Source organism: Syngnathoides biaculeatus, chromosome 6 (assembly GCF_019802595.1).
Source record: "Syngnathoides biaculeatus isolate LvHL_M chromosome 6, ASM1980259v1, whole genome shotgun sequence".
NCBI classification, from domain to species: Eukaryota; Metazoa; Chordata; class Actinopteri; order Syngnathiformes; family Syngnathidae; genus Syngnathoides; species Syngnathoides biaculeatus.
This window is the reverse complement of record NC_084645.1, coordinates 29,509,233-29,532,177: the sequence shown is the minus strand read 5'-3', so window position 1 is coordinate 29,532,177 and position 22,945 is coordinate 29,509,233. Positions and strand designations below refer to the sequence as shown.

Below are 22,945 nucleotides of genomic sequence, written 5' to 3'. Positions count from 1 at the left end.
CTATGTTGGTGCAGTTGAGGAGCTTCAAGTAGTGTTTTCCCGCCATCTTGTGGTACCTATAGGAAACTATAAACCTTTTTAGATGGGGCGTTATTTACATGTAGATTTTGCGGCAGGCCTGTATATAATACAAAAATAATTTCGGTAATAAAAAAAAAAAAAAAAATTCTGAAGTGAAATGGTTCATGATTGTATCCAAAAAAATGAATTGGGAGAAAATATCGCAAATAAGCGGGGGTTTCTGCAAAAAAAAAAAAAAAAAAAAACAAGGGGTAAAGTTCTACAATTAGGTGAATCTGCAAATGGAAAATGCAAAAACCAGAAATAACGGAACGCGCGCAGCCCGACCAGCTGACGCGCCCACGACGTGCTTTGTTATTGTCAATTCGAACGAACCCTTAAAAAAAAAAACGGAAATAACATAAGTCGCGCGGCGGTTGATTCGGTTTTCGAACAAAACGGTTTTCCAACCGCCTTCTAGAACAGATTGTGGTCGAGAACCAAGGCTGGACTGTATTTTCTTAGGGCACTACAAGCACACTGTTTAATAATGACTCCCATCTAGTGTTGAAATTATTTATTGCGTCCACACAAATCGGGCTCTCGAGACCGGCAATTTGTATTACAACAGCCATCCATCCATTTTCTTCATCCTCACAAGGGTCACAGGGAGTGCTGGAGCTTATCCCAGCTGCCAACAGGCAGGAGGCAGGGTACACCTTGAATCTGTCGCCAGCCAATCGCAGGGCACACCCAGACAGACATAAGCCGCACTCACAACCACACCTAGGGGCAATTTAGACTCCGCAATGAATGTCGAGTGTTTTTAGGATGTGGGAGGAAACCGGAGCGCCCACTCGGAGAAAACCCACACAGGCAACGGGGAGAACATGCAAAGTCCACACAGGCGGGTCCGGGATTGAACCCCAGCCCTCAGAACTGTGAGGCCAACGCTTCCCAGTTGATCGACTGGGCCGCCTGTATTGCAATTAAAAAAAAACTCAAACAACACTAACAAAACTGAATTAAAAAACAAAAGAGATCGCTATATGCTAATTTAGGCAGTGTTGACTTACTGGACGAGGGGAGAAATAAACCAAAATAAGTACAAATAAATGAAACAAAACACACACCCAAAAAACTGTTATACATATATTAAGACAACAACTGAAAATGTTACACAGTGTCCTTTTAATTATGTTATTGCTTCCTCATAAATACAAGGTCTTGGATGGATGTCGGATGGCGGACAATCCGTTACAAACACTGAACAAATTAAAAAAAGATATATATATATATATATATTTTTTTTTTTTTTTACAGTTGGATAGAGGCCACGCCCAACCATGAAAAGCAAAAATCTGTGATGAATCAACAGTGCTTAAGATAAAAGAAATTTTCAAAATGCAATGAAATTTTCCCCCAAATTAGCAGGTGATCCCACAAACAACCAGTGATAGGTCCGCAGAAATCCCGAACCCCAAATATGCCTGGGTCCACCGTATTCTATTGCTTGTTTGTTTTTTCAAAATAAAAGCAAAGGACTTTTCTTCCACCCGCGTTGTGCTATGTTTCTGTACTATAAAAATCATCATCATGGGATGTTTTGCTTTTATAGTGAGAATCGGTCGCGCTGGTTGAATACGTTGTGGGCACGAAATGGAATATCATCTTTAGTCACGATGCAGTACATTCAAAAAGCCCGACTCAATGGCAAAGTCACAGTATACGCTGGATGCGGATTAATTCCTTCCACAGCTCTTGATTTTCCCTCAGTCATACGACCGCAAAACTTTCAGTCATTCCAGGAGGTTGGGGGGCTGGGGGGGGGGGTTAAACAACACATGATTTACAGATCTATATATATATATATATATATATATTTTTTTTTTTTTGGTTTCACAAAGTGCTTCTTCACAGGAATGAAGCTGAAGAAGAGCAGATCAGCGCGGGTCTCGATGGCCACCCCCCGGGACCGAGACAAGACCTTTAAAATATGCTTCGTGGACTTGCCAGCCAAGAACAGAAATTTGAACCCAGAAACTTGGAACACCGGGCAAATGTAATAACCGCTTGCCTGAAGTACTGCCCTCTTTCCAATTCATTTCAATAAAAAATATTCTTCTTTCTTCTCGAAGTAGCGGTTGAGGCGCGCCACGGCGTACCTACGACAGCAACAAAAAAGCAAACAAGTCCTCAGGACATTATGGCAAATATTATATTTCATGTTCTGGCTGATGTTCAGGTCCTTAAAATCACTATGATGGGATACCTTGAAATAATTTTCAAACCTTGACTCAATGCTCCACTTACATTTAATGTCACAGGCGGAAATGGTTGGCGATTAAGTCGTCTGTCGAGTTTAACTGACCGGGTGAATCCCCCGTGTTGAGTTCATCAAAGCTGAGGAATTCGCCCCAAAAATGCTGCTACAAACCCAAATGTACATTTCGGGCAAGGATTTTTCATGTGTCATGTTCTGAGTAACTAGTCCACTGAATTTCGTCTGGATCTGCTCAACTACTGTCAGACTTAAAAAGAAGGAAAAAAAAAAACAAAAGCTTTTTAGGGGGCACTACTAAGTGAGTCTTTGGGGTTCTTTTTTTATTTAATTCAACATTGCACTTGATAACAAAACTGTACACGGGACATAAAGTGTGCTTATGTAGCATGTTTTGAATCACCGTTGTTTTTTCTGTACACAACATAGCATTGGTCAATGTAATGTGGTTTTCCCGACAATTACAGGGTGACTAAGGTAACCCTTTATTCTCGACACCGTGTGCTAAAAGCGGCACAAATATTTAGCAAATGGCCTCTTGTGTCGCCGTTGAACAAGTAAGGAATACATTCTTGCCGTTGTACATATAAACGTTGAGCTGACACCAAAAATAATATTGGTTATATTATGTAAGCGACACATCTCTTAGCTACTGTGTGGCTACACGTGTGCCAGTCGGTGACTTTTTATTTCCCAATAACAGCCTCTTAAAGTTATTTAAAAAGCAAGACGAGCAGTGAAAAGCTGCTGGAAGTCATAAAATATTTGGGCTTGCTCCAACTGACCCATTACTAAAGTTTAGAAATTAAATTATTATGTATAAAAACACCTTGGTGCCCAGAAAAGGCCCTTTTGACAGGTTCTTGTGTTTGACCCAGTGTCGTATCAGCTTTGTTTGTATTTTCCTAAGACCGGCCCCGTTTCCTCTGATCGGTTGCCTCCGAATAGAAGATCAAATGTGTTATGTTGACAGCGCTGGCTCAGAAGCGGAGATCTCCGTTCGTGATGTAAATAAGCTCGAAAAATTTAAACGACCTCATTTCACACGTCTCGGCAAAAAAGCTTTGAAGCTGATTTATATTTGACGTTTACTGAGGCACCATAGAGACAATATTACGTCCCAAATACTAGAAGAAGTTGGTTTTGGTAAAATATGAAACTTCTAAACATCCATCCATCCATTGTCTTAGCCGCTTATCCTCACAAGGGTCGCGGGGGTGCTGGAGCCAATCCTAGCTATCATCAAGTAGGAGGCGGGGTTCACCCTAAACTGGGTGCCCGCCAGTCAACTTGACCAACATTATAATTAAAAAAAGTAATACAGATGTTTTTGTTCTTTTCTTCTTTAATAAACTTCAACAATATTTTTGAATATTATTTTCATAAAACATGTACAGTATTTGGCCTACTGTTGTGTTGTTTGTTAAGCTGCAACACTTTAGCATGGAATGATTTAAAGAAAATGTTTCTTAAATGGGTTTTATTAAAAAGGAAAAATAAACTTTTGTCTTTGCACATTTAAACTTTATTTGTAAACTTATATTCATTTGACAAAACAATTGCAAAAGAGTACAAAAATATATACATTTTTTAATGATTTAAAAAAAATCCTCTTTGTATTTTTTATTCTTTACTACATTTTATAGTTATATTGTGTCAAAAATAAAATATTTTAAAGTTTTAATAGTTGTTTTTCATGTAAAAAAACTTGGAACATTTTCTTATCTTTTTTTTTAATAAAGAAACATCCCATCAGAATCATCTTTTTAATCCACTTGGGGACAGTTTTAAAATGGTAGGGGGAAAAAATTAATCCTCTTTTTTGTAAAAAAAAAAAAAAAAAAACCTTAAACACGTGTAAAAATGTAGTTATCCACAAAAAACGTTTAAAATATAAATTATTGTATGTATATTAAACATTTTTAATCATGATTCATATTGAAGCAAAAAAAAAAAAAAAAAGAAAAGCAACTGGAAAAAAACTTGCCTACCCTAACTTGAATGTCTTGAATGTCAAAGAAAAAGCCAAAGTTCCATTCAATGTTGGCTGAACTGGGCTTTATATTGATAATAATAATTAAGTTTTCAGGTTCCTTGGACAAGAACCCAACACATGATATTGATCCATTTTCAAGTTTGCAGGAAAAAAAAAAAAATCGATATATTTTGAATTCATTTAGTTTTTCGCAGCAGTGGCAGGAGGTCACGCTTACAAGGACCGCCGGTTTTGTGGTTTTGTGGTCCCAACAATGTGGCGTCAGGTTCCCATTCATTTGTGAAAAAACGTTTTTGTGTTGCATTAAAAACCATATTATCAGACCCCTCAAGGAATGCCATCGCCCTTGGCCATTTTTTATAATATAGCTTTTGAAAAATCAGTCCTTTGTACGTCTGAGTTATCACAGACTTCATAATGTTCTGGGTTTAAAAAAAAAAAAAATACCAGATTTGACTATAACAATCAAATGGTTCAATATATAAAATCATCCCTATAAAATATCATTGTCTCATTATCTTTGAGAGATTAAAAAACTTAAAAAAATCATACCTAGCCATTGTAATTTATATTTTCTAATTATATATTCAAACAACAATAGCAATGATGCAACAATTAAATATAAAAATCTGTTTTTCAACAGCACAAAATTTCATAAATGTAAAAAATCTATATAATTGTAGATTATAATAATAAAAAATGTGATACATTTATTTCTGCTGACTTGGCGTTGCTAAACCTGGATGAAAAAAATTACAAAATTTTTTCATAATTGTAACATAACTGTTACTTAATATCTGTACCCATGGTATTTATAATTTAAGATGTGAATATGCTACTGTTTTAAGCAAAAGCGAAAATGTATGTTTTTTAAAAAAGTCAAATATTTTTGAAAGATTAGATTAACAATATCTGCGCCTGGGTGTGCATGTGTTTGTGTTCACAATTACATTGCAAAATATACAATAAAGTGCCCTGCAATTGGCTGGCAACCAGTTCTGGGTGTACCCCGCCTCCTACCCGTTGACAGCTGGGATAGGCTGCACCACTCCCCAGCACTTCCTTGTGAGGATAAGCGGCTAAGAAAAAGGATGGATGCAAAATACAATAAAGTCTAATAAATAAGAAACCAAGAAAAAAAAATCATACCTAGCCATTGTAATTTTTATTTTATATGTAACAATTATGCAAAGATCAAATATAAAAAAGCAGTTTTTTTAACAAGACAAAATTTCATAAATGTAAAAAAAGTATAATTTTAAATTATAGTATAAAAAAATACGATACATTTATTTGGACTGACCTGCAGTTGCTAAACAGGATAAAAAATTACGCCGCTTTGTCATAATTGTAAAATAATTTTGTGTTACTTAATATCTTATCTACCCATGGTAATTGTAATTTAAAATGATAATATTCTACTGTATTTAGCAAACGGAAAATGTATGTTTTTTTTAAAAAGATCAAAGAATTCAGGACAATTATGTTAACAATATCTGCGAGTGTGTGTGCGCATGTGTGTGTTCACGATTACACAAATACACAATAAAATCTCCGGCGATTGGCCGGCAACCAGTTCAGGGTGTACCCCCGCCTCCTGCCCGTTGACAGCTGGGATAGGCTGCAGCACTCCCCGCGACCCTTGTGAGGATAAGCGGCTAAGAAAATTGATGGATGGAAAATACAAGAAAGTTACGGTATTTGACGGCAGCACTTCCTGATTCTAATTCTACATCACATTATATTGTTTTTAGGTTTTTGAGCCCGTCTGGAGTTAAATTCAGTCACCATTTATTCATGGTCTTTTTGAAGGGGACATTTCTGCAAATAAAATAAGGAATATTGTCTGTGAAAGTAAAATTGTGCTCTGTCTGGAGGGGGTGGGGGAAAGGAACCCTAATGGCAGGTTTTACATTTATTGAAATAAAGCGGCAGCCTCAGAGTCGATTCCATTCCTGTCCACTTTTATTCAAGCTGACACCTCAAAAAGTGGCGTACTTAACGTTTATCATGATCGCGGGCGAAACTGAGACCTTTTCTATTTTTTTTTTTTTTCGTGAGAGGGAAAAATGAAAAGCAGGTATTGCCTTTCACAATGTAGTTTTTGTGCAAAAAAAAAAAAAAAAGTGGTGGACCTCCTCCTTGTTCATTTCCTCATAATAATGTCTTTGTCAAAATAACAGGGCTGTCTAGCCAGCGGTGCCGTTCATCGAAACCGCACACACACACACACACACACACACACACACACACATGCACACGTACCAACTCACGCACACGTGAGCAAAGTAAATATGGAGTCAAGACGTTCCTATTGTCACAGCGCACATCTGGCTCGGATTAGAGCACAAGGCCGCACAGACGCCTGTCACTCGTCGGGAAGTCGGCGGAGATTTGGCTCCGAGGGATAACAGTGGGAGGAAACGTGCGTGTACACACACATTTCCATGACTTCAGACAACATTTAGTCGCGTCGGTTTCATGGATACTTACCTCGAACTCTAAGTCTGACTTTAGGACTTTAGCTATCTTCTTAAAGCACTTCGGGAAATGACAATGTGTCCATGTGTTAACTATGCCACGCACCCAAACACACACGTGCACATGCATGGCCACACATCAGTCTCATGAATGTCTTTTTGTTAGGGACGCTGTCTCCATAAGCTCCAAAGCTGACCGGGTGGAACTAGTACGTGACTGGAAAATAAACAAGGATGCAGATAACTGTGATGCCATCTCCAGAACATGAACAAAAAATAAGTTAGGTAAAAATGGATCCACAAAACATTGTGGATTCACCATGTGTCGGAGATATGGATGCACTATCATTAGGGGTGCACCCCATGTCAAGAATTATTGACGTACACAATAATGTGCAGGGTCCACATATCAGAATCTGTGGCCTGCAGTGGCTCCAAATGTTCTTGTTTTGTCTTTGTCCAGTTCAAGTGTATCGGTTATTTTCGGCTCCCCTTGCGAGGGCATTAATTGCTCCATTTGTTCTCCACTTCACATCGACGGAAGCATATATAAAGCTCGAGCTTAGTCGTGTCATGATCCAAGCCGCTTATCCTCACAAGGGATGCGGGAAAGCCGGAGCCCGTCCCAGCTAGCTTCGGGCGAAAGGCGCACTACACCCTGAACTGGACGCCAGTCAGCCGCAAGGCAGATATCAACACCATCGTTGAGCAGGAATCGATCCGACGCTCCCTGCGTCAAAGGCGACCATCAGTGGTCGAGATTAGTTTCAAATTAAAAAATAAGAAAATCAACCAAGTTGAGAAACTGTTAAGTTGGGCCGCTTAAAAGCCAAGGTACCACTTTATGTGAATTTGGATTGGGGGGGGGGGCGCAGAGGTTAGCACTTAAACGAAGGTAACCCGACCCGGGCTCTGTGCACTGACTTGGGGGGTGACCGGGGAGCAGACGTCGGCGGTGGTAGTGGGCTTTCGGGGGGACGCACAGGCGAACGAGGGTGCGACGGCCGGGCAAGAACAATAGCGCCTCTGTGTTCCAGAGCCCCTCTGGATCACATTTCCTCCCGGGGTCCACTTCCAAATGAGGCGAAGGCGCTGCCGTTGATCTCGCAGGCGGTTACAAGGGGGGGCTGCACGGGAGGGCTGGGGGGCTGCCTGGTGTCAATAGTGATTTGGATCATCGTGGTAGTGTGGGCCAGACACAAAGAACGATAGGGGTAGAGAATAATTTTATCTTTTATTACACAGAGATAGCGCAAATGTGGCACTTGACAGCCATTGGAGAATCCTTAGCATTTGTCTGTCTTTCAAATAAAACTCCATCAAGTGTGATTTGGCCACAAAGGTGGTTGATTTCAAACAGATCAGAAAAAAAGGCAGATTGTTTTTACCGGCAGGGTGAGAGGCTCTGAAGGCTTTTTATAAACAAACCATTGAAGACACTATAAAGTCAATTCAGAGATTTGTTTCTAAATATGTAATCCATCCATCCATTTTTTGCATGAGCTGCCCCTCCAAATTTAAAGAAGAATTAGAGTAGCATAGTTTCTCATGTATGATACGCACCCACAAAGTGGGCAAAGTCTGTAAAACCGCTCTATGTATAATACATTTTTACAATCCATAGTTTTGTTTCTACCAGTACGATCAAAACAAAGTATTATCTGTATTCTGTTAGATTTTACAAAGGTTAATTCTGAAGTTAAGCACTTTTTTAAAACATGAAATACTTTATTTTTATATACTTGATCTTCTTTTGAAAGATATTGCCCTATTTTATTGAGAAAATGGGAAAACACAATTTTGCTCATACGTTTGATTACCCAGGCAGAATTTGTAAATTCCTTTAAAGAAAAAAAAAAATGAAGGGAGAGGTGAAACATTTAGTTTTGTTTTTAATGGGATTCAAATTAAACTTAACATTTCAGAAAAGCTTAGCAGGAAACAAAACCATAAAAAATTGTTGATGGTTGTTGTTCAGTCATAAGAAATGTGGAAAATAAAATATTTCACACATTCTTCCAGGATATGTAAATGAGCACAACTGTGCATATATGGAGTCAAACATACCCCAGCCATATTGAAATGAAAGTGTAGGCCACAGCTTTCTCATAACCTCTAGGTGACGGTGGCATATAAGAATGAAAGTCTCCGCTTGTTCAGAAGCTCTAGATAGCAGCATACATTTATAAAATGTGAAAGCCTCTCCCCCCCCCCCCACTATACATACATAGACTCCACGATGGAAAACTGGTTTGAGCGTCTTCCTCACAATTCAGTTCAGTTCCTCTCCCACCCCAAAAACATGCATTAATTGGAGACTCTAAATTGCTCTTGGGTGTGATTGTGAGTGTGAATGGTTGTTTTGTTTCGATGTGGCCTGCGATTGTCTGGCAACCAGTTCAGGGTGTACCCGGCTCGGCCCCTCCTACCCGAAGACACCTGAGAAAGACTCCAGGACTCCCGCGACACAGTGACACGGAAAGTTCGATCACATCAGTTTCTTTCTGGTGTGATCCATAAAATAGCCGTCGGACTATGACGATTGCTTTCAACGCAAGACCTGTTGTATTAGGTGGGGTTACTTGTGTGTACCTCATGAAAAAAAAAGAAGCACCAACCTCCGGAAGTCAAAGTCAATAGAGGAGTACTGAGACTGGAGGATGGCCCACAAACCCCAGAAGAAGTTGGAAGCCTGATTGAGGAAAAAAGTACAAAATTAGTCATCTAATAGGTCAACAGATTGTTTACTTACTTATGTCATACAATGCATTTTTACTCTGTTTTGTTTGTAGGGTTATTTTTAAAAAGCCAGGAAAGGAAGGGGGACATTTTAAGGCCCCCATGAAACTGTTACTACTATTCTTTTGATGACAGAATCCCCTTTCAACTTAGCCTCAAAATGCCCATAAACTTAAAACTTTTGACAAGCGGGTGTATCCCTGTGAAAATGGATATATTGGAAAAAAAAAAAAAAAAAAAAATTATATATATATATATATATATATATATATATATATATATATATATATACACACACACACACACACACACACACACTATATATTCTGCTACCTGGAAAGTAAGAAAAGTAACCTAATCAATGAAACAAAATTGGTTGGACATTTATGTCTTAATACAATGCACAAGAATGTCTTAAGCTCCCATACTCAAAAAAAAATAAATAAATAAATCATCCATTTTCCCTGCTAAACATTTTCTATAGAAATTCTCTAGAAATCTATAGAATTCTATCGAATTTGTACAGAACAAGAGAATTTCTATAGAAATTCTATCGGACTTGGGTTCTAAAGTTCTTTAGAAATGTTCTATAGAAAAATGTTAGCAGGGTTAGTTCAAAGCAGCCATTTTGGGTAAATTCCAAGGTTTGGGCTTTTACAAGATACAACTCGGCATTGAAGCATTTAATGATCATTTCAAAAAGTAAACATTAAAAAAGAAAGAGGCCTCTAACATGATCTCCGAAACCTTGCTCAGTACCGACCCCGACAATATCCGTCCATCTATTTTCTGAGCCACATATCCTCACAGGGGTCACGGGAGTAGCTTATCCAAGCTCTCTTTGCTCAGGATGGAAGGGGAGGGGTGGGGGTACACACTGAGATGGTTGCCAGCTGATTGCAGGGGACACAGATACTTAACAACCGTTGCCACCCACAATCACACCCAAGGGCAATTTTGAGTCCCCAATTAATGGATGTTTTTGGGATGTGCGAGGAAACTGGAGCACCCGAGGAAAATCCACGCAGGGACAAGAAAAACATGAGATTTCCACACAGGCAGGGCCTGGATTTAAACTCCAGTCCTCAGAAATGTGAGTCAGAAAAAAACAGTTCCACCCAAAAGCGATATTTGGGTTGGCAAATGTTATGAAAACAAAATGCACAAATAAGTCTCGAGAATTTTTCAGGGTGATTTGGTCAAGTTGGGCTCCAATTAGAAGGAGGGATCCCGAACATTTGCCAACTAATGTGGGCGGAGCCTGCTGTCAAAGATGATCATTCGAGGATGTGTCACGCTTTGGCCTCAGAGTTCTGAGGACCCGGGTTCAATTCCGACCCCGCCTGTGTGGAGTTTGCATGTTCTCCCCGTGCCTGCGTGGGTTTTTTTCCCAGGCACTCCGGTTTCCTCCCACATCCCAAAAACATGCAACATTCATTGGACACTCTAAATTGCCCCGAGGTGTGATTGCGAGTGCGACTGTGGTCTGTCTATGCGCCCTGCGATTGGCTGGCAACCAGTTCGGGATGTACCCTGCCTCCTGCCCATGGCAGCTGGGATTGGGTCCAGCACTCCTCGTGAGGATAAGCGGCAAAGAAAATGGGTGGATGGATGACCCATCCACAGAATTGAAGAGAAAGTCGGCCATTTTGAATTGATCATTTCCAGGATCCACAATGAAAAAGGAAACGACAAGAAATGAATAGCCTCCAAATCCAGCTTCACCATTTGATGAAAATTGGTTGGGAGATGTCTATCATAACGGGACTCGTACACAAAATTGACCAGGAAGTCAGCCTTTTTTATTTTTATTTGAAGCCTTTTCCGATGGATTCCTGGACCCCGTATCGCGAGCGGCTGTAATTGAAACGATCAGTTTGAACCCTTTTCTCTCCAGTTTCCCCATTTTCATTTTATCCTGAAAAACGTCCACATCATTTGCAAGTGTCTCCTCTCATGTCATTGTTGGACTATAAGAGCCCGTTTAAGCCCGATAGTCTGCTAAGTATGACAATTACATTCAAAAAAGTAAAATTCATTTCAGTCTCCCATTTCTCCTTCTGTCGCTTTCCAATCAACTCACAGCAACTCCATCGCATCAGCGGTTGTGTTAGGTCACACTTTTCAGAGATTGTAAATCTCCGCTATGAAGTCCTCGACAAAAAGTTCGGTTTTATGCGAAGTCGTCGCTCACCAAGGAGAACTTGCAGACTTGCACGTAGAGTCGCGTCACCTCATCCCGGGTGATGGCGACGTCTTGCCCCGTGCAGTGCTTGTAGCTTAGCAGGTAGGCCTCCAGCCAGTCGTTCTGCAGCCGGCGGCTCGGGTAGCAGCCGTAGTCTATGTCCTGGACACCTTTTCAAGCACAAAGACGTAACACGACACAGATCTTCATCAAGCATTCGGCGGAAAAAAAAAAAAAATGTATTTCCTTGTAAATGTCGATAAAAGTGTGTACTTTTTGGCCATTTGAGTCACAGTGGAAGCAATCGATCGAATTTTAAAAATTGGTAAATATGTTAAAAATTGGGATGTGCGGACTTTGTTCGACATCTTCCATCTTTTCGTACAACGCTAGCTAGCATTGTAGCGTAGCATCGTTGTCATACGGAAAGTCTTGTGTCCAAATATGGTCAAATTATATTTAATTCAAAATCGATATGAGTGCTCTGTGATTTTCAGGAAATACAGTATTAATAAATTTGAAGTGATTAAAAATAGATTGAGAACAAATTTATTAATGGTCTTGGCTTGAAAAAATAAAAACCCGGGCTCTTTTCTTTTTTCTGTGGAAGTGCTTTACATTTGTTGCTTATTTTGAAAGTCTGGATTTTCTAGATACATTTCATCCATCCATCCATTTTCTTCACCGCCTATCCTCACAGGGGGCGCGAGGAGTGCTGGAGCCTATCCCAGCTCTCAACGGGCAGGAGGCAGGGTACACCCTGAACTGGTTGCCAGCCAATCGCAGGGCACAATGAGACAAACAGCTGCACTCAGAATCACACCAAGGGACAATTTAGTGTGTCCAAATAATGTTGCATGTTTTTGGAATGTGAGAAGAAATCGGAGTGTCCAGAGGAAACCCACACAGGCAGGTCCAGGATTGAACCAGAGACCTCATAACTGTGAGGCCAACGCTTTACTAGCTACTCCACCATGCCGCCTAGATACATTTCAGTAGGCTTATTTTATTAAAGCATGCGGCTCAATATGTTAAATATTTAGTTGTCTCTTTGGGACATTATTAAAACGCAAATATAGTGATTTACAGTGTGGCCTCATAAGTTGGCGTCACCGCAATAGCTGGTTTGCATTAGCGAACATCCCGCTGCAGTTAACAATCAACCATCCATCCATCCATTCATTCATTTTCTGAGCCGCTTATCCTCACAAGGGTCACATTAGTGCTGAAGCCTGAAAAATCTACTTATATGCAAACACAAAGTGAAACGATTTGAGCGCCGAGCCTACCTGCAAATTCATTGAAGTGATTCCCAATATCGAAGGCCTGGTAGTTGTACTCAGCGTACTCGTAGTCGATGAATTTCACAGTCTCTGAATGAGGGAGGGAGAAGGGGAGCCGGTTGCCACGGAAACGGGAAAAGAACAGCTGGAAGCGAAGCAGGCTCATTTTTAATCGGAAAAAGATGCGATTGTGCCAGAGATTAAAACAAAACAAAATAAAATAAACAAGCAGCAAAAAAAATGACTGCATATGAATGATAGAGGAAAAAATAAATCAAGTTAGGGATGATCGTCATTTTTTTCAACAGTTAGTGTTCCATTACATGGCGTTGCTTTTTGTGGCAGACTAGACCCTAAAACATGCACAGTGGGTTAATTGAAGACTCTGAATTGCCCGTAGGTGTGAATGTGAGTACGAATGGTCGGTTGTTTCTATGTGCTCTGTTCAGGGTGTGGCCCGCTTCCTGCCCGAAGATACCTGGGATAGGCACCAGAGCTCCCGCAACATTTGTGAGGATAGGCAGCTCATACAACGGATGGATGCAAGAATTTGGGTTTACGTTGAAATTACAAAATCCTAAAAAAAAAAAGATGGCTTTTATTGATACGTGTTGTACTTTGAATTAAATCGTGTGTATTTATTTTTATTTGGAGCTCTACATAGAACTTAATAGTCATTAAAAAAATAAGAATTCAGTTGATTTACGATAAATTTTAAACACATGACATCACACCTAATGATATAATGGTGCTGAACTTAGATACATATTTTTGATGTTCTTTTTTTAATTCACTGATCTTTAAATGCATACAATGATTTGAAACAAACAAAATTGTGTTTGTTTACAAAACTTTAAATTGATATATTTTGTAAAGGAATGTTGATCTTTTTTAAACTAAGAATTAATACAACTTAAAAATGTAAAGTGAAATGAACTCTGAATTTTAAAGAAATCTATATTTTTTTGACATTGTTCAAAATTGAATGGTGACAATTTGTAAAGAATTTTTAATGTGTAATTTTAAAAATGCTCTGCTTTGTACTGTTTTGGGGGGAAATGTTTATTTATGGTCAGGTAGTAATTAAATTAAAAGATCTTAAAGGAAACTTTTAAGGAAACTATGAATGCATAGTCCATCCATCCATCCATCAATTTTCTTCGCCACTTATCCTCACAGGGGTCGCGGGGAGTACTGAAGCCAATCCCAACTGTCAACGGGCAGGAGGCGGGGTACACCCTGAATTGGTTGCCAGCCGCTTGCAGGTCACATGGAGACAGATAACAGTCGCACTCACAATCACACCTTGGGCCAATTTAGAGTATGCAATTAATTTTGCATGTTTTTGGGATCTGGGAGGAAATTGGAGTGGCCGGAGAAAACCCGCGCAGGCACGGGGAGAACACGCAAACTCCACACAGGGATTGAACCCAGGTCCTCAGAACTGTGAGGCCAATCCTTTCAGATGCTCAACCGTGCCGCCTGAATGTATAGTCATAAAATAACATTTTTAATTCATTAAATCTATTTTGAACCTGAGTATAGTTTTCGACAATTCTGCCGATTTGCACTCAAGTTCAAATTAACCACAAGACAGTCAGAAAAATGCTCCACTTTTCCTAAGTGATTGCTCCACCATCTTTTTTCCCCCTCCCATAAACTCACCACAATGTTTTATCATCTGCAGCACTATTCAAGCAGGTTAATTACAAGCGAAGGCTGGTGCCCTGCAACATGCCCGCATGCAATAATAATTCATAAGTCGTCCCTGAAAGCACAGCCTCCCCCCCTTCCCCCCCCTGAAGGCTCACCCTGCTGGCAGTCGTAGATGATGTTCTTGGTCAGGAGGTCGTTGTGACATAACACGGTGGGCGAGCCCAACGGCGAGAGGTGCCGCTCCAGCGACTCCGCTTCCGTCGACAACCTCGCCAAAGCGGGCAACTGGGGGTCGGACGCGGAACTGCAGGACGACACAAACCGCAAGGAGAAAGAAAAAAAAAAAAAAAGAAGACGACTTGCGTTGAAGGTCTGCGTTTGTGCAATCGGGGCGGATGTTTCGCAGCGCTCAGAGCATCTTTAATTTAAAACCTGTTGGTAGCATTGCGTGTTCAATCTTAACAGCTGTCCTCACAACAACTTGAAAATGAGATTTTTGGGTGCGAGTGAGGTGCTATCAAGTCGTGAATCGTTTCAAAATTCAGCCCCCTTAGTCCGTTTCGATGAGTCAATTGGAATTTGGTTGGCATGTCGATCGCTGATGATGATTCGCCGTGGGTCCAATCTGGCATCTCAGAATATTGGCAAAATTCAGCTCCAAATGGCAGTTTCACTTAGCAAAGGGACTTTTTTGCAGGCGTGTCTTTCGGAAGTAAACCCACAAAAAAAAAGTCTCAGGAGGATATGGCTGAAGAAACGCAGGAAGTCGGCCATTTTGATTTAAAACAGCCATTTTAGTCTCATTTCGCCCATTTCCAGGGCTCGCTTCAAAGAAACTGCACGTATGAACAAAACAGATTGGTGGCACCAAATTATAAAACAATTAATTTTGTGTCATGGGGTGTGCAAAGTTTTCCTGATGCCAGATTAAGTTTTGCACTTTGCTGTAGTGGAAAGAGTCCACCGACAAGGAATCACATGAGTCAATTCATTTACTTTGAACCATGCAAAAAAAAAAAAAAAAAAAAAGCCTCAACATGAATCGTTTTGATTTCACAAATCTTTTGCCCGTTTCTTCTTTTGAACACACCAGACAAAAAAAAAAAAAAAAAAAAAATTGTAGCTTTCTCCTTCCTGTTTGACTTTAAGCCGGAGCGAAATAGTGTTCAAAACCACGCCGTTGTTCGCTAAATTGCACCCGATCACCTGCATTACCCGCGCGGCCCCGATATCATAAACCCGCCTGATTCCCTTTCAGCTCAAGTGCGTCGATTAGGCGACTCTTTTGAACCCGTCGCCATCTTTTTTGGGCAGCCCGCGTGCGTCCGCCTCCTGCTCATTAGCGGGAATTTCCTCCGTTTATCAATGCGTCTTATTTACATATGACTCTGACGCCATGTTGCCTTTTCTTTGCACTCTCGTACGCTCGTGCCAGCGCATGTCAGAGACCCAGCGGGAGGCCTTTCCGTATGCACTATTGCCTTGTGTGTGTGTGTGTGTGTGTGTGTGGTGTGTGTGTGTGTGTGTGTGTGTGTGTGTGTGTGTGTGTGTGTGTGTTGCAGCTGCGTGCCGCCAATCTATGCGCAGCGGGTGGCGGCGAGGCTGAAGACCTCCTCTGCAGGTGCAACATCTTCCTGCTCTCTTTCTTTCTTTCCTCTGAAGATCACATTCACGCTCAAGAGTACAAAAGTGTCTCTGATGCCTCTCCCTTGCAAAGCCTAATGAATACACCCAGTCACAGCACTTCTATGAGGTGTTGCGAATGCCTCACGGCACAGCACCATCTATTGGGCCTCCACGGGAGGTGCAGGCTGCAAGGACAACGCTTGAAGAGTGGCATTGAACAAACATTCTGCTTTCGTCCATATTTTTCAAATATTTCTGCTCGCATTGCCACAATGGAGAGGCGATGTCATAAAAAAAAAAAACTCTCCAGACCTATTATTCATAGCAGGAATGTTCCGTTCTTAGTTGTGACACCACAACCCCCAACGTAAATAACTTTATATGAATTACGTTATTATAATTCATAATAAAGGGCAGCACGGTGGATCAGCTGGTAAAGCGTTGGCCTCACAGTTCTGAGGTGCCGGGTTCAATCCCGCACCCGCCTATGTGGAGTTTGCACGTTCTCCCCGTCCCTGTGTGGGTTTCCTCCGGGCACTCCGGTTTCCTCCCACATCCCCAAAACATGCAACATTAATTGTTCACTCTAAATTGACCCTAGGTGTGATTATGAGTGCGACTGTTGTCTGTCTCCATGTGCCCTGCAATTGGCTGGCAACCAGTTCAGGGTGTACCCCGCCTCCTTCCCATTGATAGCTGGGATAGGCTCCAGCACTCCCCGCGACCCTTGTGAGGATAAGCAGCTAAGAAAATGGATGGATGGATAATTCATAATAATAAGCCACCTCCCTCGAACGGAGCGCGGAATAATTTAGAGGTTCACCTTTGACATTTGTTCGCCTCGCAGCTCAGAAGCAGCAGCAAAATGGGAGAAAGTATTCCAAATTGTGGATGCTAACTGATGTACTAACTTCACCATCTTACTTGAGATATTTGGAAGTATGTTCACCTTCTGATATGGGCAGCCACAGAGGGCATGTAGACCATTTATCCCCTGTGGACGATCAGGCAGAAAAAAGAAAAAAAAAAAAAACAGTCTTCTAGCTTTACTGTAGGCTCTACCCATCCATCCATTTTCTTTTCTGCTTATTCTCACGGGGGTCACGGGGAGCGCTGGAGCGTATCCCAGCTGTCAACGAGCAGGACACCCTGAACTTGTTGCCAGCTAATCGCAGGGCACATTGAGACAGACAACAGTCGCACTCATAATCACACCTAGGTGCAATTCAGACTGTTCAGTTAATGTTGCGCGTTTTGGGGATGTGGGAGCAAACCCACGCAGGCACAGACAGAACATGCAAAGTCCACACAGGTGATGCCGGGATCGAATCTGGGTCCTCAGAACTGTGAGGGCAACCCTTTACCAGCTGATCCACCGTGCTGAAGGCTCTATATTGTCCATAAATATAAATGCTTGCTTCTTTTTTATGCCATGCCATTGATTGGTGACCATTCCGTTGTTAGCTTTTATGTACTCTGACAATCTATCAATTGTGCGTTTATCTGTGCCCTGCGATTGGCCCACCACCAGTCCTGGGTCAAGCAAAGTCAGCTGGGATAGGTTCCAGCTATCTGAGACCTAAATCAGGACAGATGCTCAAGAATTAATAGGATGGACGTTTCTTAGGACAAGAATTTAATATATCTTACCATTTACAGATTGCAATTACATGCATTCTGTTGTTGTCTAATGAAAGGCATGTATATATTTTTTTCTTTTAACCAAAACAATATTTTTTGTCTTGCTTTTCGGATTAAAAAAAAAAAAAAAAAAAACTAAACAAACATTTACAAATTTTCACTGTTGCGAGAGGAGGGTTTATTACCTCTGCCCGGCGAGTTCGCCGCTGTCCTCTAAGAGCGTGAGAAAACGAGAGAGCTTGCTCCACAGCAGACGCTCGGGGGGGTGAGCGCTCGGCGGAGGGATGGAGTGGATTCTCGCCATCTCCGCCGCGATCAATCTGCGGGGGGAACAGAACACGCATTTTTTTCACCTTACCTCTTCCTCTCGAGTGATGTTTTCTGTTCTATATCAACAGTGCTAAACGTGAAAATGTGTGATCATACAATCTTAGCTATTGTATTCAATATCCTTCTAAATTTATAGATTTCATGATTTGACATAATCAACCTGGCTTATGCGCTCGATTAACTGTGTACACTTTTTAGAGAAAGAAAGAGAGGCACGTTAAATGCATTTAGACTCATTAAAACATGCTTCAATCTGTTCAAACATTTTTATAAGTATACCTCAGCACCCGTGTTGGAAAATGAGAATGGAAATTGGAGATTAATTCATCACTTTGATGAAACATCCACGTGGTTCCCCAAAAAGTCATTGCGCAAGATTGCTTCAGCCTTTTATATTTTCACTACTGATAAAGGTTTATCATTGACATCGATCCATCTGTTTTCTTAGCCGCTTATCCTCACAAGGGTCACGGGAAGTGCTGGAGCCAATCCCAGCTTTCAACGGGCAGGAAGCGGGGTACACTCTGAACTGGTTGCCAGCCAATCGCAGGGCACGTCGAGACAAACAGCCGCACTCACAATCACACCTTGGGGCAATTTAGAGAGTCCACTTAATGTTGCATGTTTTTGGGATGTGGGAGGAAACCGGAGTGCCCACCCGGAGAAAACCCACGCAGGCAGGGGGAGAACATGTAAACTCCACACAGGCGGGTCCGGGATTGAAACCGGGACCTCAGAATTGTGAGGCCAACGCTTTCCAGCTCCAGGACCGTGCCGCCCACTGACACATAAAACAAAAAACTACATTGCATATTTACATAAAACCTCAAAATAACTGGTTGCAAATTGGCACTGTATAACTTAGATTTTTTTTTATTATAATCTTTTCATTTTAAATGTTTATTTATTCATTTAGGCTATAAAAAAAAGACACGTCATGTATTTTGTGTGGCTAGTGACTAATGTATTTCACTCTTAATGTAAAGATGACTGAGAGGCATTACATAATTGTGCTTATAGAATGTTGCTTTATGAAGCTTACTTATTTTTTTTTACAAGGCAAATTTGCCACATTCAATATGGCAGACGCATTGACATATCCCAGTAAAGGGCCGACACCCACAAGGCAGGTTCTGCCTCTGTGCGTTTATGCTTGAACCCTTGACCGACTGAATAATCAACTGAAAGGAATCGTACTGGCCTGTAGACGGAGGGCTGGCGGAGCAGCTTGTCTTCCAGCACGTCTCCCGGGACGAACTGGTAGCAGATGCCGTTGCGGAAGCTGCAGTAGATCTGCGGCCCGCGGCCGTTTGCGTGGAGGAGGCGGAACATTTCCACCTCCCGTTGGCGGTCCAGAAAGAGTTCGGTCCGTTGGCCGTAGACTCGCACCAGCACGCAGTCCGATTCGTCCACGGAGCAGCCCAGCAGCTGGTTGGTGATGCCCTCCGTGAACGTCTACCACCAGAGGAACGTGGAAAACATTCACTTCACTAAATCGTATCAATAATACAGAGTAACATTTGTTTTAGTTTAGGTTTGGGTTTTCAAGTACAAGGTTCTGAAGTAACGGCTTGGGATTTATGGTTTCAAAGTAGTGGGTTTGAAAGGTTAACCTCATCTCAGGTGAGGTCAACAGGGTGAGGGTTCTAAGTAGGGCTAGGGGGGTTGGGTTTCACAGTTTTGAGGGTTTCAAGACAGGATTAGGGTTTCAAAGTCTGGTTTGGTGTTGGAAAACTAGATAAAAATCATATACATGTTCTAGCGAGCGGTACAGTACAGATAGACATACTGTATGTACAACATGGAGCTGGTCTTAGCACCCCAAAAATATTACTCATTTTTCACAGACGATAAACAACATATTATCTGTCTACATTTGTTGCTCCACTATTTGTGCTCAAATATCCATTGCTTAAATGCTTACATTAAGCTAAAGGCCTTCATGACATTGTTTTGTAGTTGTTTTAAACGTAGTATGTGCAACTGTTATAAAAGTTATAACTCGTCATAAGTGGTCAGATATTTACAAAATGGAAAGATCATGAGGATGGTTTCTAGGCTGCTGGTATTATTGTGATATGCTTGGGCAAGAACAAAGATTTTGAACAACCAAGATGGGCGGTGGAAGCCATAGTTAAAATCACTCCACGTCATGAGTTCACCTTTGAGCTGGTCCAATAATAACTTGAAAAGTTAATAGCGCCCTTGTCCACAACCTCCGAGGTGACTGACATCATTCAAAATAAAAACGGGTTCCCTCTCAAATACCCTGAGCTCCTCATTCAAGCGTCCGCTTACGTGACATATGACACAATGTACACAACGCTCACAGTTTCTCATTTTCCGCCGCGGTGCCGGAGCAGGTGTCGCTCGCACGTGGTCGGCGCCCTCCCCCAAATAAATAAGAGCACAATACGTGATTAAAGTGGAACATGTGGTCCGTGTGTGTGCTTTAGCGGACCCGCTGCAAATGGAGAGGTCATCCGGCCGATGTGAAGTCACCTAACAAACATAAACTCGATTTCAGACTCTGATTGAGCCAACATGGCGACACAATGACTTTCTGGTGACTACACAAACACACCTCCACACTTTTGTCCTTTTTTTCCCCTGTTTTACCTATGACCATTTCTTTGCTGTGTACAGACAAGAACTAAACATGAAAATGTCTACGGAAATACTGTATATTAAGATCCATCCATTTTCTTAGTCGCTTATCCTCACAAGGGTCACAGGGAGTGCTGGAGCCTATCCCAGTGTAATCGAGCAGGAGGTGGGGTACACCCTGGACTGGTTACCAGCCAATCTAAGGGCACGTCGAGACAAACAGCCGCACTCGCAATCACACCGAGGGGCAATTTAGAGTGTCAAATTAATGTTGAATGTTTTTGGGATGTGGAGGAAGCCAGAGACCACGGAAAAAACCCCACGCAGGCACGGGGAGAACATGCAAGATCCACACAGGTGGGTCTGGGATTGAACTGTGAGGCCAACGCTTTACGGCTGACTCACCGTGCCGCCTGTATATTAATATGTATGTAATATTTCCTATTTTTCCAAGTGAAACTAGACGTAACGTGGAGCAACGATCCGCTGGAATTCTTATCACTGTTAAAGACGCTGTCTCCAAATAGAGACGAGGGAGATAAGTAACAAAGCCGCTGAAGAACATAAACATGGACGTGCACAACTATGAGGAGCGACCGTATGTCAGTCAAACAGAACACTCTACACATAATGTAACATAGCATATGATTTGAGGCAGACTGGATGGAAAATAGAAGATGAAGAAGATGAAATAGATGATGAAGAAGAAGGGCGGCACGGTGGGTCAGCTGGTAAAGCGTTGGCCTCACAATTCTGAGGACACGGGTTCAATCCTGGCCCTCCTTGTGTGGAGTTTGCATGTTCTCCCCGTTGTCTGCGTGGGTTTCCTCCGGGAACTCTGGTTTCATCCCACATCCCAAAAAATATGCAACATTAATCAGACAATCGAAATTGCCCCTAGGTGTGATTGTGAGTGCGGCTGTTTGTCTCCATGTGCCCTGCGATTGGTTGACAACCAGTTCAGGGTGTACCCCGCTTCCTTCCCTTTGACAGCCGGGACAGGCTCCGGCACTCCCCGCCACCCTCTTGAGGATAAGCGGCTAAGAAAATGGATGGATAATAATAATAATAATAATAAAGATGAATAGGACATAAGTACTGTATCTCCGGTAACGTAAACTACAGAGGTGTGGAGAGAGTTTCTGGTGGTGGTGGTGGTGGGGGGGTTTGCTCAAAATATAAAAGGGACAGATGCAACATTTTAAAAATGTTATTATTTTAATCTACTGGAAAGATCATTATCATTAAACACACCATCTCCTCATAGCGTAAGATCATTTGAAAACAGACTAGCTGGAATGAAAAGTGGGGTAATTCCAAAGAACGCCAACATGGCTCCCCCGCAACATTGTGAATCAGCCACGTCAGTCTACTTTGTGAAAGAGGCCGTCTCCACTTGTAAGATCTGACGCACACTGTACGAAATAAAAATGCCGTACAGCACCCCTGGACACAAAACATTGCGAAAGGACTTCCAATCTACCGCAACGCTAATTGCTGTTAAAGATACCCCAAACAAAAGGCTACTGGCCTTCATGCGGACGTCTTCCGGCCTCCAATGAGGTCTCAAAGTTCTGAGGAGGTCCAGGACGGAGGTGCGAGCTTTGCTTTCATCCACCTTAATGTCGATGTGGAGAAGTTCATCGCTCGTCTTCATTTTCAACACAAATCTCATCTGAGGACACCTTCTCCAAGTTCACAAGCGTCCCCCCACCCCCCTTCCCCCCGCTGCGTGGCGTCCTTTGAACCAACAATCCGCCAAGAGTGGGGAGCAGAGGCCAATGTTCCCGTGGGCATCTTGTCAGTATAACAAGGAGTTTAATGATTAACAAGCAACACTGGACCACGCCGCTGAAGCCTTCTTTGAAATTTACAGTGGAACCCAAATATGGTCACTTTCAACCAACATGGCAGACTTCCCATTTTCACGCACGTATTCGAGACTTTGACCGTGGGTCGAATCAATGATAGGCATGACGGCCATGTCGAGGGGGGAGGATTTTTTTCAGAAATTTTGATTATCCATCCCTCCATTTTCTTCGCCGCTTAGCCTCACGAGGGTCATGGGGAGTGCTGGAGCCTATCCCAGCTGTCAACGGGCAGGAGGCGAGCCACACCCCG

The 22,945-nt window shown here is 42.0% G+C and overlaps 1 protein-coding gene across 1 annotated transcript; it reads right to left on the bottom strand.

Annotated features, from left to right (window-relative positions):
- Positions 1-1,893: 1,893 nt before the first annotated feature.
- Positions 1,894-22,481, bottom strand: LOC133501980 (ethanolamine kinase 2-like). Its single transcript, XM_061822207.1, has 8 exons — positions 22,335-22,481; positions 19,419-19,672; positions 18,073-18,207; positions 14,776-14,924; positions 12,971-13,054; positions 11,691-11,851; positions 9,376-9,449; positions 1,894-2,165 (listed from the first exon to the last, which is right to left on the bottom strand). Exons 1-8 carry the CDS (start codon positions 22,479-22,481, stop codon positions 2,102-2,104), a joined length of 1,068 nt encoding a protein of 355 aa, XP_061678191.1. The 3' UTR covers positions 1,894-2,101.
- Between the last annotated feature and the right edge of the window lie 464 nt (positions 22,482-22,945).